Raw genomic sequence first — 18,131 nt, 5'->3', positions numbered from 1 at the left:
AATCGAACCTGTTTCCAGTCCTAATGTTACCTCACGAAGTTTTGAATCAGATTAAAATTATATGTTTTAATTATTTTATCAAAGGACAAGCCTTCAACATTGCATCTTAAAATTAAAGTATAAAATTGTAATATACCTCGCGGACCGGCAGGAAGGTCGTCGCGGACCGGCAGGAAGGTCGTCGCGGACCGGCGGTTGAGAACCACTGATGTAACGCACAAGATGCAGAACAAGAGGCAAAGGGTGACAACGCAGTCGGGCTCGATATTCACTTGTACAAGCGGCGGTAACCCTAGAATATCGACCTACCATATTTACTTGACCTTTGTTTATATATTTGGCCGATATCTGTCCGCCCAAGTTAATCATTCATGATAATATAAGAACCCGAGTGTTGTTTCACTAGGATTGATAAGTTCTACTAGGTAGGCTGCACATGCACAGTTGCACATCATTTGTATGTACATTGTAGACCAATTAAATATGGATAAACTGGATATCGAGAAATATCTTTCAAGGATAGAATATGCCGGACCAGTAGAAGCAACGGAACAAGTACTTGAGAAGCTGTGTTGGTGTCACGTGACACATGTTCCGTTTTTTACACTTGACCTCTTTGGAGGTAAGGCCGATAAAAAGGAAATGAACCCGGCTACAATTTACAAGTGCGTGACCCTATTCTTTGCACGCTTTCGAATGTTGTTTGATAATTTTTCCATGTATTGGTCTTCAGAAAGATAGTAACTGACAAAGGCGGTGGACTTTGCTACGAGTTGAACGGACTTTTCAGCATTCTTTTAAAATCCATCGGATTTAAAGTCGATGTCATCAGAACGGAGGCTCTGATCAATGAACGATATGGTGGAAGCTTGGTGAATGAACACGTCACTCTAATAGTGAGCGATTGGTGGCTGCTAAGGTTGGGGTCTTTGAATCATGCGGTCTCTTGTTTCGTAGGTTACCTTAATTAACGGACAGAAAAGAATAGCTGATGTAAGCTGCCTGGCTCGGCCGTTGAAATTTGATCGCGACGAACCCCAATATCAGAGGAACACGAAAGCACGAGCGGTAAAAAGGTGGTGTGAGGAGAAGAGTGCATGGTACATATACGTTGAGAAGCTCGAAAGGATTGCAATTGAAGATAATAATCAAATCGGTGAATTTATAGACCAATTTTTGTTAACGACACGCGTGATATATAAATATAACAGTGATGTAACAGAACAGCATATCTTTAATTATATCAGTGGATTTCCTCGTCTTTTTATATCCCGGTCTGCTGCAGCAACCATCAGTAGACTATATCATCTGCGTGCAATTGATTACATTGTGCGCCGCTGGTGCAAATAATTTTAACTGGGTATAGCTCGTAAGCAGGCAACCTATTGGAATTGTGACGGGCTCGGACCCAGCGGGGTCCTAGGCATCTGTCAGCATTGTCTTCCATGAGACCTAATCCACGTGGCCATATAGTCACATTCGATATTGTGACACGGAGTGGGAAATTCAACAATATTTCATATTCAATTTACAATTTGTGGTGTCATATGTTGGTCAAAATATTCCTCGTTGGTATACCCAATTAGAAGTAGAACTATCTTAGTAAATTTCTACTCAAGTAAAAGCTGAAGTAGCGATTTCCAAGTAAGTAAAAAAAGTATGTATATTATATTCTCTTTGCTCAGCTCTGCCGAAAAATTGCAACAAAAATTGCAAGCATTGTAGTCTAAGATCATAACCACTGGAGTAACTATACTGGAAGTTAACAAAAATTTGTCATATCTTTCTAATAATGGAAATAAACCGTCCCACACCATGAAAATATTAAAATTTAATATATAAGGTTGAACGGAAGGAAAGTTTATATGTACCGACATCGGTCCGCAGACCAGAGGCTATCGGCCACTGCGCTAATATGCCTCGTGATGCCATTTTGTCAGCAGTCGGTTTGTTTGTGGTTATCGCAATCATTGGTTGTGATGGTTGCCGTTCTCCTAAGACAGATGTTTCCAACCTTTTTATTGTCACGACCAAAAATTTCGACTTCAAAATGTTCTGCAACGCCGCTCTCAGTTTGGCGTGCTGATTACTAAAGCATGGTCTGCAACTTCACCCAAACCTATTCACGGCCCATGTGGGCCGGTGACCACGTGCGCTGGATTATAATTATTAGGGCGATTTTTTTACCTAAAATGGAAGATTTTGACCTAAAACATCAAAGTTTTGACCAAATTTTGACCTCGCGTATGCAAAATAGATGTTTTCGCACATAATGTTAATATTGTACTACTTATTTCCATATCTGGTTGGAACTGTATGTCCCTACGAAGTAGATTGGCCTGAAAAATCGTTTTGGGCTTAAAAACTGACAAATTTTCACACGAAAAACCTATAGTATTTAACGAAATCTGGCCCTATGAAGTATTCCAGTAGTTGCATCACATATTATGGCAAAAATAATTAGAATTTGTTGTAGTACAACGAAAGATGCATTCCTACATTCATGGGTAGAAAGTGTATGTCCTTAAACTAAGTAGCTTGCCATGAATGGAGTAATAACGTTCAACAACAGCGGTTGTTATCTGAAAACACTGAAGTTGTGCGTATACACTGCTGGTGACACACCGTGTTGCTTCATTCTGACAATGTTGTCTACATCACAATTTTTCATCACGCGCTCCTTGATATAAGAACCATATGCAATGCGCACGCAGTCTTGCTTCAGTTGGTATATTGCGGTACGTTAAGCATAACACCGTGTCAACCTATTGGTTTCATTTGGATGTTTATGCTTCACAATGAGCAGACAAGGGGCCATCTACAACGGTATAAGTAGGCTACAAGCTGTAAAATGTCAAATGATACGTTCAATGACAGTGCAAAATCTACGATACAAACGAAATGCAAAGATCAAAAATATTTCAACTTTGTAGACAATTTTGACAAATTTTGACCAAACCCTACAGTTTTGACAAAATTCTGACAAATTTTGACATGTCAAAAAAATCGCCCTAGTAATTATGCAACTCGCCAACCTCCTTACATCAATAGGTTGGCAACTATAGCACGGACACGAAAAGATTTTGTATTTCCACCTGTTTACCATCCCTGATATACGGGTGTGAATATACACCCATGGCACACAAGACCAAAACCTATATCCGACTTTTATCGGGGTATAAATCGAGTAAAGCATTTTTATTAAAATTATGCATGCGCGTGGGAACGTACGCTATACACGTATGTAGGGTTGCATTTAAAAGAAATAATATTTTAAAACACTTTGCTAACATGTTTAAACAGTTTGTTAAAAAATGTATTTTAACAAAAAGAAATAGTTTTTTTTTTACCAAACGTTGTACGTTTTTTACCAAACGTTCTGTCATAATTGTGTAAATACTTTCGATAAAACATGGAGTATGAGCCTACTGATGATTTTCCCCCAAAAGTGTCGACGTACAGGTCTATAGCAGTGGTTCCCAACGTGGGCAATATCGCCCCCCAGGGGGCGATTTGGCGGTCTAGGGGAGCGAAAATGACGAAGGGGGCGATAGGGGGCGAAAATGGACAAAGGGAGAGACGGGGGGCGAAAATGGAGAAGGGGGCGATAGGGGGGGGCGATGACGCGTCAAAACAGCTGACTTTTTTTTAGTCAACCCACGGAAATTTAGTTACAAAAGTGTCAAATTAGGCTTCGAGCCGAAAAGTTGACCTTTTTTATAGTTTGTATGCCCAATTTTCGGTACACAAAATTTGGGGGGCGATGATCGGTGTTGAGTTGAAAAGGGGGCGATGGGTCGAAAAAGGTTGGGAACCACTGGTCTATAGGATGTTCGGCGGTTTGAGCCCTCGAAATCGTCGTCGGTTCAACAGTTATAGCATAGATCATTGGTCCGGAATGAGTGTTCTGAGGATGATGGCCGACCAGAAAAAACGCTGCATAGGCCCCGGTTAAAGATATTTTTGGGCTTTTTATGACAGTGTCGGGAGCCTTTTACGCCTCCAAGGGGCCATATTTACCCTGTATTTTCGATTGTCAATGCCAATCCACTGTGACGTCACAAATAAGAATTCGTGATGTTATGGCTGAAATTAAAATAAAAAACATGTTTTAACTATGTTTCTTTTAAGTTGATTTTTTTTTTAAATGAAACCATATAGCCTACGTATGTCAAGTAGGATTTATGACTGCGACATCATTCTGAGTTATAGGTTCTCTCGTGTACCACCCTTTCGGCATTTTGGGTGTGAACCTGAACCTGAAAATACTATTTTCGCTGAGAATGTCTTTTGGAAAGATTTCTATCTAACTCCAATCGAAGTGGGCTAGTCAACTAGTGCTACATTAAATTGTACATTACGCGCGTAACGATACGATTTGGCCACGTCGAGCGTGTTTGTATCACAGTGCTATCACCTGTCCTAATATATCTATTCCTTATCTAAAGCGACCGTGCAAAATCCTGTCGAACCTGCCTGGAGAGGAAGATTTCGATTTCGACCGGACGCCGGAAATGTTGAATTGAGTGAATTTCAGCCTAACTTGGATGCTACCGTTCAAACTGAAGGAAGCGTGTTCACCACTACGTCATTTTGCGTCCTACAGACAGAGCGTGGCATCAAGGCGCTAGTATGTTACAAATACGTCGAGAAAGAATTCGTGGATGATTTCACGGATATCAGGAGAACTTATAGCGTGAAAGACCTCCACGAGTTCAAGCGCATCTTGCGTGATACCTTCAATGTCGTCCTACATTACGACCCTTTGATACCCAGTATCGATGACGCAACGTATTAATCAAGGGGTCACAAATTACTGGGAATGCCAAGTCTAACGGCAAGCCAAAGAGCCATGCAACAACGTTAATTGAAGATTCGTGACTCCACGGGTGTCATGAGCCCCCAAGTCAGGGATCGGGCAAACGTTTTGGCCCGCGGGCAGCAGTCAACATTTGAATCCATTCGCGGGCCGCACTATATAAAATTGGTATACTTAGTCCAAATTCATTATCATTGTTATTTGATTACATAGTGACCTACGACATGGAAATAATATATATGTATTTGTAGATTTAAAACAAACCAAACGTTGATTTGATGATAACACACTTGCGTCAGAAACATCGACGAGAATTTATTAGTTGGTTGCCCACATTGTCAAAATTAGGGATGAAAGTTGGTTGTCCCGATCCTTGGAAATGCGTGTAAATTTGAGTCTGTGAGCAGCGATTTGTTCATAGAGTTGCTGATCGTATACGTTTGGTTTAACTCCAGGACGCACAATGCTGACAACATCATAACCGCCATGTTACCTTTAAATCCGCTTCTACAATATATAAGTATCAATACTTCTACAAATACAAAGCACGAATCTATATCTATAGCCACTCGCGAATCGTTTTTAAAGTTTAAAGTACAGCACTAAAAGTAATAAACATGCTCGTGATACAAATATAAAATAACACTCGTGGTCCGATTTAGGTCATTCGTCACGTTTCACTTTCCGTGATGTTTAGCAATTGAGACCTTTCAAAATGCATGGGCCTCGAGGTTGGGCTATTGCGCCATCAAAGAAATAAAAATATATAATATGGTAAGAATATAACTTATCATTATCATGTTGTAACATATTAAGAATAAGTTTAATCACCCACAGTAATTTGATTTTTATAACGCATTTTATCAATATTTTTACATTTCTTGAGACTTTCGCGGGCAGCACAAAACGGTGTTCCAAGCCGCGGGCCGTAGTTTTCCCGCCCCTGCCCTAACTAATGCGGCTGGTTGCCCGGCATTTGAGAGTGGTACTGCAATGGTACAGTCATACCTCAATTTTTCTATACTAGCCTGGCTGTCACAGGCGATTTCATCAGTTCCTCTACGAAGGAATAATAACTTCATCGACATAGAATATTGTTAACTGACGTCATTTGGTTAACTTTACTATATACTAAATTGTTAAGTTCTTCAGCAGTAACACGAAGTTGCGCTAGGCTACAAGCCTACACTAACGGCAATGCCAATAAGCTATCTAACAATCGGGAATGTGGATGGTTACTAGGTTGTGTTAATTTGAATTAATTGATGGGAATGTCCCTTCCAAGGAAGTTCCGAGAAGACGATGTGGATTTGAAAAGTACATTGTCGTACAGGCGTTGCCATGTCTGCTTTCTCTCTAATCCAGCGGTTCTCAACCTTTTTGGACACGCGCCCCCCTTGGCGATGGTCAAAAAAATCGCGCCCCCCTGACCCCCCTTACATTTATCGTCATGTCAAAAAAAGCACATCATCTAATACAGAGGTGGGCAACCTTCCTGCTAATCATGGCCGCATTTTGATTACTTATGTAGCATAAGGCCGCATTCCAGGGCATAGCCGCAATGAACGATCTGGACGCAAAATACCTATGGTAAACTGTCCATATCCATTCCCGGTGAACTACGGACTATTCTACTTTTCACAACGGCCTATTGTACGCACCGAAAACGCGAGTGGCAGTGTTATGAATAGTTGCTGAAAGTGCATATTGTCGGGCGGAGCGCGAAAATTTTTTAGAGCCGCGAATGAATTGTTATTTCTTAAGGATCCCCATTCCTGCTCCAATTAAGAATGACGCTACTGCATTAAAATTGAAAAATGAAGTCTTGTGGAATTGCGCGGAGCGTGAAGAAAATTTCAAGATTAAATAAAATCTCTCGAAAATTCGGGAGTGAATTCGTAACTGCAATTTGCATGTCTACGACTGCCAACACATACTAATTGAATTAGGCGTCGACGGCAGCACAAAATCCCTTCTACGGCCGCATGCGGCCTTACGGGCTGCCCACCCCTGGAATAATAGTATACATAAGGTATATCTTACGCCAATTTTGAATCCGCAGTAGAGTTGTTTAGTCTTTTACATTGCTGACAAACTTCCCCAAACTTGTTTGAAAATAACAAAAAAAAAACATTGAAAAGGACATCAATTAATTTCAAGGTAGGTTGCACTGAGACTAATCCTGATGCTGGTAGTGACTACAGAGAGCACGGCGTCGTTCTGTCCTGCCATGCTAAATTTGATCAGTTTTGTAAATGAATTAAATTGTGTTGATTTATAGCCAAATTGAGGGCGAAACCGGGCAACCTATATTGCATCTAAGTCTGTCTTAGGCAGTGCAGTTCGCCAGCTATCAACAACAGCTACCTAGCGCACAGACATTTAGGCTACTGCCAAAGCTATTAAGTAATGAATGACTTGCACGTAGGAATTTTCTCTTCAAAGAATATCTAAAGTTTGCTCAAATGAAGTTGAAGTCACCCTATACTCCGTTGAGCGCGACTGCTGGAGTTTGAGTTTGTCAAGCTTTCTAGAATACGAATTAAGTTTAATCTTCAATAATCGTATCTTCAGAATGGTTGTGAAACACATGTTTAGTCACAATTTATACAGACATTGACAAAATTGACAAAAATTTCTCGCGCCTCCCCTGAGAGCCTCCCGCGCCCCCCAAGGGGGACGCGCCCCACAGGTTGAGAACCCCTGCTCTAATCAATCAACGTGCGGTAAGATTTCAAGGCATACTCGTCGGGTGTGACGAAGTTATGAGTGACGTTGGTTGCCGACGCACTAGAACAACTTTGTCTTACAATATACAAGTGTCGAGATAGCGTTGTGGTACGTTTCAAGGCTACAAAACCTGCGGGTTCGAGTTCGACCGAGGTCACTCCGGAATTCTTACATTGTAGGGTCACCAGTCACCACGCGTCCTCTTTTTTGACTTTTTTGAAAGTGTCCTCGGAGGACGCCCTTTTGTTCCTCTTTTTTGAGATTTTGACCTTTTTTTTAGTTAACCGACCACAGAGTGGGTAAAATTTTCCATTTTTGAGAATTCTCCTCCGGTTTTGCAAGTCTGCAAATTCTGAAAAAGTGTCCTCTTTTCAGATTTCCAAAATCTGGTAACCCTACTTACATTGGCGCTAGGCTAGAGGTTTATCGTGGCTCCTCGCAATGTGATCCGCGTAAGCCAGTGGTTCGTAGTACGAACTTCGTACACGTTTTAGACCGCGACCCAAATCTATAGTGGCATCTCACGACAGAAGGCTCCCATATCTCGCCTTCCATGACACGTCATCCCATTTTTGTCGCTTGCTTTTTTCTATACTATCTTCTTTACTTTTCATTGAGTGTACTCTTTTGGGCACAAGATATGTCTCTTTTCGAAATTTTTGTTTTTGTGCCTATAATTTATCAAAACTGCAGCAACTTGTTATTAAATCTTCAGCACCACCAGTTATAATTTTGCTTGTGGTAGTATAAACATGTCTTTGAGAGGTTTATACAGTTGCGTATTCAGGGTTTGGAGCTCCGACCCCCTTTTCAAAATCCTCAAATTTAAGGTGCTGTATCGCCGGCGACAAATATCACTCCGGATTTCGATAAACTCGCCATGAAATCTTGGGTTGCACGATACGTTGATTGATCAAAGAGACTATAGGACACATGGTTGCGCCTGTATCACAATGCAGTTTTCAATTACACATTTTCTTCCTGATCTATACGGCGAGAAATGAACTGTCGTGGGTGGAAATGACATTCACAATTACAAATTCAAATTACAAACAGCGCCATAGCTATCCACGTTATTGATTGATAACGTAGCTTTGTAGTCGCTGTTAAAATATAGGCGTGTGGCGCAACGTTATGTTACCGCCGAATACTATATGAGAATTGAGAAATCGAATCGGAATCAGTGCGACAATTAAATTCGATTAATATCAGTTATTATAAATTCTAAAATATTTACGACGAATTGCGCTATCACAGGTAAGGCATGGCCCAGCCGTGCCTCACATATATACCTTACATCTCCTTTCGCGCTTTATATTTTCGAACAATTTGGTAGTAAAAATGTTCAAAATGTAGTAGACAGGCGAGGCACTGCCTCACTTGCTTCCCCTGACCCCACGTCACCGACACATCACACATTACAGTGGGTATGTATACTGCTGCATAGTGACCATGTTTGGCTCTACCTACGTATGTCATCTTGGGTCCTCGCATTAAGAGGAACCTACGATCTCGTATAACTGAAGAAAGTCTCAAATATTGTAGGAACAACAATTATCGACCAGACTACAAAGCCACCAGGAATAACATGCAACACCAAAATATGCATTAACTGGAAAAAGCGTGTGAAAGTATGTTCATACTTTTACGGTTGTCTACGTCTGTTGGAATTCTAAATGTTAATTGTCTTGAACTTCGAAAAATATCACAGGCCACTCAGTGCAATACGATTAAAAATATATAACTTGCAAAAGATCTATAAAACACAAGTTTGGTATACTCATTACTAGGGATGGTGTGAACTTCAGGTTCGCGTTCGCGTTCTGTGTGTGAACCTCGGAAATTTAGAGGTTCGCGTTCACAACAGAACCTTGATAGGTTCTGCACTGTGAACCTTTTTCATATATTACAATTTTCACTTCAATATGATATTTATGGTTCGAATTTATTGCATTTCAACTGCGGGCCACTCTATGCATGACGCTGGCAGCATAGAAAACATCATCACAAAACGAGTATGCACCTTGACAATCTCAAAGATTTTACTTGCTTTGTTACAAATGTTTGCACGAAATATCCAGCTTCCCGTTTATGAATATTTAGTGACTCTCTGCTGTGAGCTTGACCCGCAATCACGCAACATCGCGAGTGACATGCAATACCTGTAATCAGCGAATGATGCTTATTCAACCAATCAATGAGATTGATATCGCTTTTTGTTGTAATAAATCTAGCAGTCAATCTTGACTTCATGTTTACTGTATCATTAAAACAAAATCCGTGCGATTGAGGCGTTGGCTACAGTTGTATCACTTGTGGGGTAGCCTAATATCGGTACCAAATATCGAAACATGTTTTACGCTCTGCCCAATATCAATGTAGCAGTAGTCAGACGCCAAATACATTGTCCGGTCTGGCGAAGACCGTTAAGGCGTAAGCTTATATTCATTGGCAACTCCTCGTCGAAATTGTCGGCAAAGTGACGAATGATATTGATTTTATGGGAGTATCATATCATTTGACTGCCTCAGTTGATACATATAGCGAGGTTTTAAACGCCAATATGTATTTAAGCATTGTGTCATTATGTGGCCCGAGTCGTCGCCAGGTATCGTGTACATTAATATAGTCTATCACTTAATTGAAATGTAGGGTTGGAATTAGCAATATGACGTCACGTGACGTCATGAGGTTCACGTTCGCGTTCACACAGAACCTTTCAAAAAGGTTCGCGTTCACACGAACCTGAACCTTTTAGAGGTTCACACCATCCCAACTCATTACTCAAATAAGACGATCAGCATGATTAGTACGAGTTTTTACCGAGGAAATAGTTGCAAACGACGAATCCCATAGTGATTTCGAATTTGTGCTACCATGACGTCACGATTTTTCAATTGTGACGTAATAGTTGATTGACATGTATGGCTCTTTGGGAGTTAAAATGGAAAATATAGGGTCAATATGGCTCTTCGGGCGAAAAAGGTTCCCGACCACTGGCCTAGAGGCCAAGGCGGGTGTTTGATTCCATAGACTCTACTTCAAGTCGCTTCGACACCTTCCTATATCTTTTTATTATATCGCATTTTTGTAGTGTATTGAACTGATATAATTGCTAATAAAGTAATGATGATGATGATAATATCGCGAAAAGAACGTCAAAGCCTTTGTAAGACCGCATATAACAGCATATCCCGAGATATATTAGAACACGGGCATCCTTGAGCCTTGACTCATATCCAGGCCGTGTTATTTTTGGCATTTCAGGTGCCAGATGCCAAAACTGCCAAAAATAAAAATTTGAAAATGCCAAAAATAAGCAATTTTTGGCATATGCCAAAAATAACACAGCCTGCCAAATAGTGTATTTCTTTCATGGTGTTGTGTTAACAGGACTGCGTTACAAGCGAGAAGAGCGTTTGTGAAAGGCAGGTTTCTTAATCTGGGTCCAGCCCATCCATTAGGGGTGAAAGCACAGTGAAATTGAACGGCTGACTGCATTTGGTTTACGTCATACTTTCCATTTGTCCAAAGGCAATTTTACGACCATTTTTGACCGGCTTGTTGAGCGCTAAATTTGCTAAAACTGGTATCAATGAGAAGCTGCCGCAGTACTGATTATTGAAATATAAATTATATTCTGCTCATGGAACTGGAACCCCCCAAATCAACCACGATTTGTGCATTGTGATCGAGTTGAACATTGTGACGCAACAAACTGTCTGGCTATTTCTGAGCTGGATAGTCTCGTTTTGCCAGACAGTCTTGTTGCGTCATTGTTTTTAAACAAGCTAACCTTCCCAGGACTTTTCCATGCGAGTTGGTAATATTAAAGCCACTTGAAGTGACAAAAGTCCTCCGAAAATATATCGGTAGACTGAAGGAGAAATGATAGTCGGGCTACTAAATAGAATGTGTTGAGAGACAACACAGGAAACTCCTGGAAAAGGATCGGGAAGAAAATTCTTTCCGCGATGAGATCGATGGCACTGGCGAAGTGATCTCTTTTCATGATGAATGGAAGCCGGTTCGGCCCTTCAAAGATTTTGAAGCTCTGTAACAATCAGCTGTTGAGCGTGTTTGTTAGGCTTTTCTTTCTTTTTTTGCTTATTGGCACCGATTCCGATGGATACTGCACATTTTGTGGTTTCGTTTGGTATTAATAACCTATGAAATCGTTCGGTTTTTTCTTCTTATTATTGTTTGTTGGCACTGATTATACGTGGATGCTGCACATTTTGTGGTGTCTTTTGACAAACTAGCCCAAATAAAGCGTTTTTGTGACTAATTCGAGGCTAAAACTATCTATTTAGCAGGCGATGCCAAAACTGCCAAAAATAAAAATCGAAAAATGCTAAAAATAAGTTATTTTTGGCAGTTTTGGCATATGCCAAAAATAACACGGCCTGCTCATATCCCTCAAGGTTGATGCGGATCAATCAAAGACCATATATTTTGCCATTGGCAACAACTGTTGGGTAATCATGTCTGTGCGAAAAATTGATCGATAAGACCGATTTCGCGTCGTCGGGAGGGGCCGTTCACCTTTCATTTGTGTGCCTTGGAGTCGACTTTTATCAAAATACATCAGACAGAGCTGTGCAAACAAAAGGAGTTCTTGAATCTAAAAATCGTATATTGAACGCTCTCTTATTCGAAATTTGATGATTGTGACGTCATATTTTGTGATGACCCTAATAAGCAAGTAGCAATAAGTAGTTAATAGAGCACGGAAATGTCGGAGTGGGAGTTCTGGTGATGATGACCGCCGACCGTAAAAATGCTGCATAACGATGTAGTTCTGCTGGTCAAGTTTTTGGTCTCTTTATGAAAGTGGTCGGACGCCCTTTTCATCGAAGGAGCCAATCCATTGTGACGTCACCATGTTCGTTCTAAATACAACCCTAACTGCAGAGGTTAGCTAACTGTAACTGTCTGACACGACCAAGGTTCGGGACCGTCACCACGCACGCTTCCCGCAAGTAGGCCCAGGCCACATCTCTAGAACTCGACAAGATTTGCACTTCCACGCCTACGATCCAGGATTCGCGGAGCGATAGCGCGAAACGCCGTACGTAACAATCAGACAAACATTGGAGCTATTCAATAGCCTAGGGGAGGTCACTGGTCACCTGGTCAGCCTTTTCGGCCGAAGAGTCATGTAAGATTTACGAATCATTGCTTGCCGCGCGGGCCACTGCCACTTGGATATTGATGACCTTTTTTAAGTCGTCCGATAGGAGCAAAACAGATTAGGTAACGGTGAAAATAGACTATCTTAGAACGCATCAAAATAGACAATAATTTTGTCGTGAAGATAACAAGCCGCGCTTGTTACTTCCATACACTGATTGTTACTGCATACACTCTTGTATGCCGCTGGACTCATTTGGCAAGGACAGGATTATTCGGCGCTTGCTCGGGCATATCAGTATCGAAGATGTCGGCGAACATATGCGCCTATCAATTTGTGCGAAGGTTTCATCGCCGACGATCTTTCCGCGAGTGCAGACGCGAATGTCGCATGTTGTTGGATGACCGTTGCCTCATAATTGCGACTCATTTCTCTAAATTGGGCGTATTTTTAACTTTCATGAGGGGTAGCAATACTAAAAGCAATATATCAAGTGAAAATAAATCGCGCAAGGTTTAAGAAAAATGTCAAATAAATCTGCCAATTAAACTGAATCAAACTGCCAATAATCTGCCACAATGCTTTATGGTCATATACGAAGCTCTACGAAAAATGCGGCTATCTCTGGATACGCCAATGCCTCGGAACTGGTATTTTAGTGATAGATACAGTCCATCCTCAAGATTACCGGACCACGACTGACCTATCGATCTCGCTTCCCATGACATGCCGCCCTATTTCTTGTCGCTTCCTTTTTCTATACTATCTTCTTTACTTTCATTCAGTGTGCATGCCTCCTCTTTACATCGCCTAGGCCAGAGGTCTCAAACTCAAATGTGCTCGCGGGCCAATTTTCCAGTTTTGACGACGCCGCGGGCCGCATCATCAAAAGGGGTATTCCATGTTTTTTCCAAGTAGGCCTTATTTGGCGGGTTGAAATTATCCTATGGAAATTGAGCCAATCCAGCAGACTGACATTCATCACTCATCATAAAAATGTGATATACTCTTGTATCAATTTAGGCCTGGCATGAAAAGAATTATCACATTTATAACTATTTGAATAGCAGTCTTCTTGTATTTGATATACATTAATTACAAGATATAGACGCCATGTGAGCGGACAAATATATGTTATCATAAAAGCTATCGCGTATAATTTTGTATCTACTATGAATATTTTGAATTTAACAGGTTGATAATAGAGATTTATCTGATATCACAGCATTTGGGGTTTAGCAGTGAAGCCCGATCCAGGTTTCGGGTATACTCCTGATAAGTGGGTTATTATTGAGCTCATGGTCGATCACCTTCGAATATTGGAGCAGAAAATTAACAATATAATATTGAATGTGTTATAGTTATAGAAATATCGGAAGGGCGAGCAACCCATTGTTACATCGATGGAGCTTACCAATACGGTACTCGGTACCTTTAAGTGGCATTAATAACATGGTTTAGCGACCCAAGATGTAACTATAACAGATTGCCAATGGTTGCCATAACTACTTGCTTAGTTGGTGAAATGCCAAGCTGCGACCTTCACATCTATTACTATTCCCAGGACACGCGAATAGTTTGTTGCGTTCATGGTTCTAACCAATTCACGGCTTTCCTAGTCACTCCGAGTCCACTCCGGTCATTTTCATTTGGCCATCGAGTCAGCCCGAGTCTGAGTAATTCCAATGAAGGTCGCGTAATTCTAATAAAGGTCGCATCCAAGTCTTATAACTCACAAATTTCAGTCACGAATCGTTTAGGCATGGTGCTGTAAACGACTATCGTTTAAGGGTCAGGGTTTACCATCATAAATTGGAAATGTGGCGAAATAGCTACTGCATGGTCGCGGAGAGTGAAGTTTGATCAATAGTTTCAGGCTTTCGGAGCAATTTAAGAGGGAATTTTCACTTTAAAACTTGAAAAGATATAAGTGACTCTTAATTGTAAAAATTAATGAAAATCTGAAATGTCGTCGCGGGCCGCATGCGGCCCGCGTGTTTGAGACCTCTGGCCTAGGCCAAGGTGGGTGTCCGATTCCATAGACAACTCCTAGTCGCTTGGACATCTTCCTTACTTTTCATTGTATCACATCTTTTGTGGTGTATTGAACTGATAAAATTGCTAATAAACCAATGATGATGATGATAGTGAGAACATCGGAATTTCGCGGTTAGGCTAAATTTTTGATTGGCCTCGCACCACATCGTGAAAGCATCTCGATGGTGCAAGCAAAAAGAATACCAACAATCTCTCTCCCATAATAAATTACCAAGGCTAATTTTATTTTTAAAATATAACCAATTCGAGAATTACCTCGTACGTCAACGGCTGGCCGCCCCTAGCCTAGATTCTAGGACAGGCCTGAATCGATGAAATAGGAAATGATGTAACAAGCACTACAGAAAACAGTACATGTAGTGCGCTCTTTGCCAGCACGGTAAACTAGCTCACCCCTCGGGACGAAGTTTCTAACATGATAGGAAACATTTTACAATCTACAAATTTCAGGTTGTTGCAGACGTGCAGAGCGACACGATGATAACGTTCAAACGGAAGCCTGAGCTCATATTGTTGAAATATCTCGACTCCCATGCCTGCCCTAAAACACATTTTTCTTCCACCAATGTCTAACACACCCACAGCTGTGGAAACAGATCTACTACACAATGTACGAGAAGTAACATGTTTCGGTAGTAAAACGGAATTATCTCAAAAAACAGCACTTTTGTAGATGTGATATTCACACTAGCAGAGGCACAACTCGTCACAAAGCGTTGGCTTGGATACGAGCAGATTTCAATGTTGCATTGAACTGATGTAGACGTTTCCGAGATTCTGATCTGGCACTTAGTCTAGTGTTATAGCTTGAACCTCGCGTGGGCCCGGGTCTCGGCGTATGTAAGCTAAGGCTGACGCTTCGCCTTTATTCTTGCTATAAGCACGTCGGTTTGCTGTTCACCGTATCACATAAACAGGCCCACAAGGTTCCGGCACGTGTTTCAAGTTGAGCGATTGGAACCTATAAAAGTAAAACGTTCGTCATCCATTATATTGAATTTTCTAAAATAAAATCATCTCCTACATTTCCGAAGTACGGTGATAGTAGTAGCCCTCAATTGTGGCCGTGGATTTTTGAAAAAAGATGTAATAAAATCCGGCGAATGAAGCTCCGTTTATGTTCTGTATCTTGTGATCAGGAACCAGAAAGTGTTCCTTGTACATGAAAAATGGGAATAGTATGACAACGAATATTTTACTGATAACCGTATCAAAATCACCTTCCAACGCATAAAAACGCAGTCGCTTGAGCTCAGCTTCTCGTAATCGAAGTCGTCACTGTTGAAGCTCTCCGCAAAAAGGTTATTGAAAGCCGAAAACTTGCCCTAAACAAGTTCAGTAAAGACTTCGTGCAAGTATCGTCAACAAATGCACAGAATGGGTTGCATTATTGGCCTGCAAGTGAATTCATCTGATGATAAGAAATCTATACATAACTCAGCACACTTTTATGTTGAATGGTCTCAAATGATCATGAACTCGACCAGGCTTGATATGAACATTTGAACAGTGACATGCGAGATTACAAATTACATTGACTTGATACGAAACCGAACTCGTTGCTTTACACTCCTTGCCAGTCGCCTAGTACTGACATTTCAAGTTCAGGGACGAAGGGGTAATTTCAATTGAATTGTAGAGTTGTCACAACCACACAACATATCTCAAAATATACTAATTCAATAAATCATGACAACTTGAATTTTCAGTTGATAACACTGATATAAAAAGGCATTACAAAGACAGTAAAAGAGTTTTTGGCCTGAATTGTCCTCGCATTGGTTATCAACAGTAAAGTTCAAAACGTGATGCATTTCTTGCCTACAAACCCGAATACAATAGCTTGAGCATTGAAGCTGTCATAACTTTGCCTGATGTCAGACAATGCTAATAAAAATGCCAATAAAGCAGTTTCGACCCTCAGTTTTACAGATTGAGGTCATGACATGAAGAAATTAGTGCGCTATCGTTTCACACAGCCTAACCTTCGATATGTTATATTTTATCTTCAATTACCGTAACATCTAACTGATAATATTGTTCCATAAAATCATACCCAATGCTTCTTGTCCACCTCTTCATCAGCCTCCCATTTTCTCGTCAGAAAAGGATATCTTTCGCTGATTATTTCTCCGTCGAAAAAAGTCGTCATGGTAGGAAAATCTTTTGTTAAATCATCGATTTTAAGATAACCGCACAGATAGGATGTCTCTAGGTCCACTTGCTGAAAAACACACAAAGATTGTAAAATTAATTTCAATCTAAATGGATCTTGTGTCAGCGGAAAATATTACTTCTTATGTAACTTGTGGCAAAGTCATACCTGGAATGTCACTTCAACATTGTAACAGTTCCCTTTGCTCTTTTGATGACCTCGGAACTTGGAGCCGTTATACAGCAGACTTCTGTGAATCACTGGTTGCACGCTGTTACAGGGAGCGGGCGGGTCTAACGCAGCCAACAACTTCTCCATTCCGTTCCCACTAATATTAACTCTCACTAAGGACAGACTAAAAGTACAAATGACAAACGCCAATTCAAAAGACACGACAGACATGTTACATAATGCCGCTGCACAAGCAAAATAAACTAGCAGCTAAAATTCGCATAGATTCAGTGAATGCACTACAGTGACTTGAGAGACTGCTCCCTGTCACTAACATCAATCCAAAATTACTATAATCTGAGCTTAGAGTCTGAGTTGCTTCAGATTTCATATTTTTTGTGCTCCATGCCATCCGGTGGTTTAACCTCGGTCTTCTTCGCTCCGATGTCATCCCAGTTCGTGCTCAGCACAGTTCCTCCCGATTCTTGAAAGGATTTATTCATGGCTCTTCGTAAATTATCATCTCCATCTTTGTAGAGCTTTTGGAATAGACTGTTCAAGGCTCCATCCCCTTCTGGCTTCTCGTTCTTCTCCTCCTCTTTGATGTCGGAGACGATCTTATCCCAATCTCTAGTATAATGGGCTGAAGTTGGGTACTTGGTGGTAGTGTCAGCAGCTGGAGTCGAGTTCATCACTACTGCTGGGCCGTCGTGATCGCCCTCCAACGTAGGCCAATGAATACCCTCGTTCTTTGTAAGCTTGACTTCGACCTTCGTCGACATGATTTTCCAAGTACACTTGCCCGCGTCTACATCATGCAGAAGGTGGAGGCTCAACTCGTAAGATTCTTCAGCACCGCGGTCAATTTTGACAGACATCTCACGTTCACTGAATGTCACAGAGAGCTCATCTGCCAAAACCTTTTTCACCATCACAGTCACCACCACGTATGTATCCGTTTGGTACCAATCAAATTTCGGTTTGGTATAGTTGCGATTATCCATATTTTGGCTCTCCATCGTCAAAATGACGGCAGAAACACTGCCCTGCTCTATAGTGTACTC

At 41.1% G+C, this 18,131-nt stretch overlaps 4 protein-coding genes and 1 long non-coding RNA gene across 5 annotated transcripts in view; 2 read left to right on the top strand and 3 right to left on the bottom strand.

Annotated features, from left to right (window-relative positions):
• Positions 1–18,131, bottom strand: part of LOC145449520 (tRNA (cytosine(72)-C(5))-methyltransferase NSUN6-like) — a 264,578-nt gene that overhangs the window by 74,862 nt on the left and 171,585 nt on the right. The window lies entirely within an intron of this gene.
• The window catches only part of LOC145449535 (uncharacterized), a 109,989-nt gene that overhangs the window by 69,396 nt on the left and 22,462 nt on the right, over positions 1–18,131 (top strand). The gene's annotated exons all lie outside the window — the stretch shown is intronic.
• Positions 347–5,087, top strand: LOC145450559 (arylamine N-acetyltransferase, pineal gland isozyme NAT-3-like). Its single transcript, XM_080329078.1, has 4 exons — positions 347–665; positions 734–896; positions 958–1,156; positions 4,449–5,087. The coding sequence occupies exons 1-4, from the start codon at positions 460–462 to the stop codon at positions 4,796–4,798; spliced, it is 918 nt and encodes a 305-aa protein (XP_080185204.1). The 5' UTR covers positions 347–459; the 3' UTR covers positions 4,799–5,087.
• Positions 15,347–17,298, bottom strand: LOC145449529 (glucose-induced degradation protein 4 homolog). The gene is made up of 5 exons (XM_080327919.1): positions 17,065–17,298; positions 16,798–16,965; positions 15,962–16,066; positions 15,766–15,896; positions 15,347–15,702 (listed from the first exon to the last, which is right to left on the bottom strand). Exons 1-5 carry the CDS (start codon positions 17,296–17,298, stop codon positions 15,639–15,641), a joined length of 702 nt encoding a protein of 233 aa, XP_080184045.1. The 3' UTR covers positions 15,347–15,638.
• LOC145449530 (protein SGT1 homolog) overlaps positions 17,252–18,131 on the bottom strand; it is a 63,261-nt gene continuing 62,381 nt past the window's right edge. The window contains exon 2 of the mRNA XM_080327920.1: positions 17,252–18,130. Within this exon, the coding sequence (XP_080184046.1) occupies positions 17,448–18,086 (639 nt within the window). The 5' untranslated portion in view covers positions 18,087–18,130 and the 3' untranslated portion in view covers positions 17,252–17,447. The remainder of the gene's footprint in view (position 18,131) is intronic.

Source organism: Botryllus schlosseri, chromosome 11, assembly GCF_051294905.1.
Source record: "Botryllus schlosseri isolate E-star chromosome 11, Bs_hap1, whole genome shotgun sequence".
Lineage (NCBI taxonomy): Eukaryota > Metazoa > Chordata > Ascidiacea > Stolidobranchia > Styelidae > Botryllus > Botryllus schlosseri.
The sequence above is the reverse complement of the archived record's forward strand: the minus strand, read 5'-3'. Positions and strand labels throughout refer to the sequence as shown.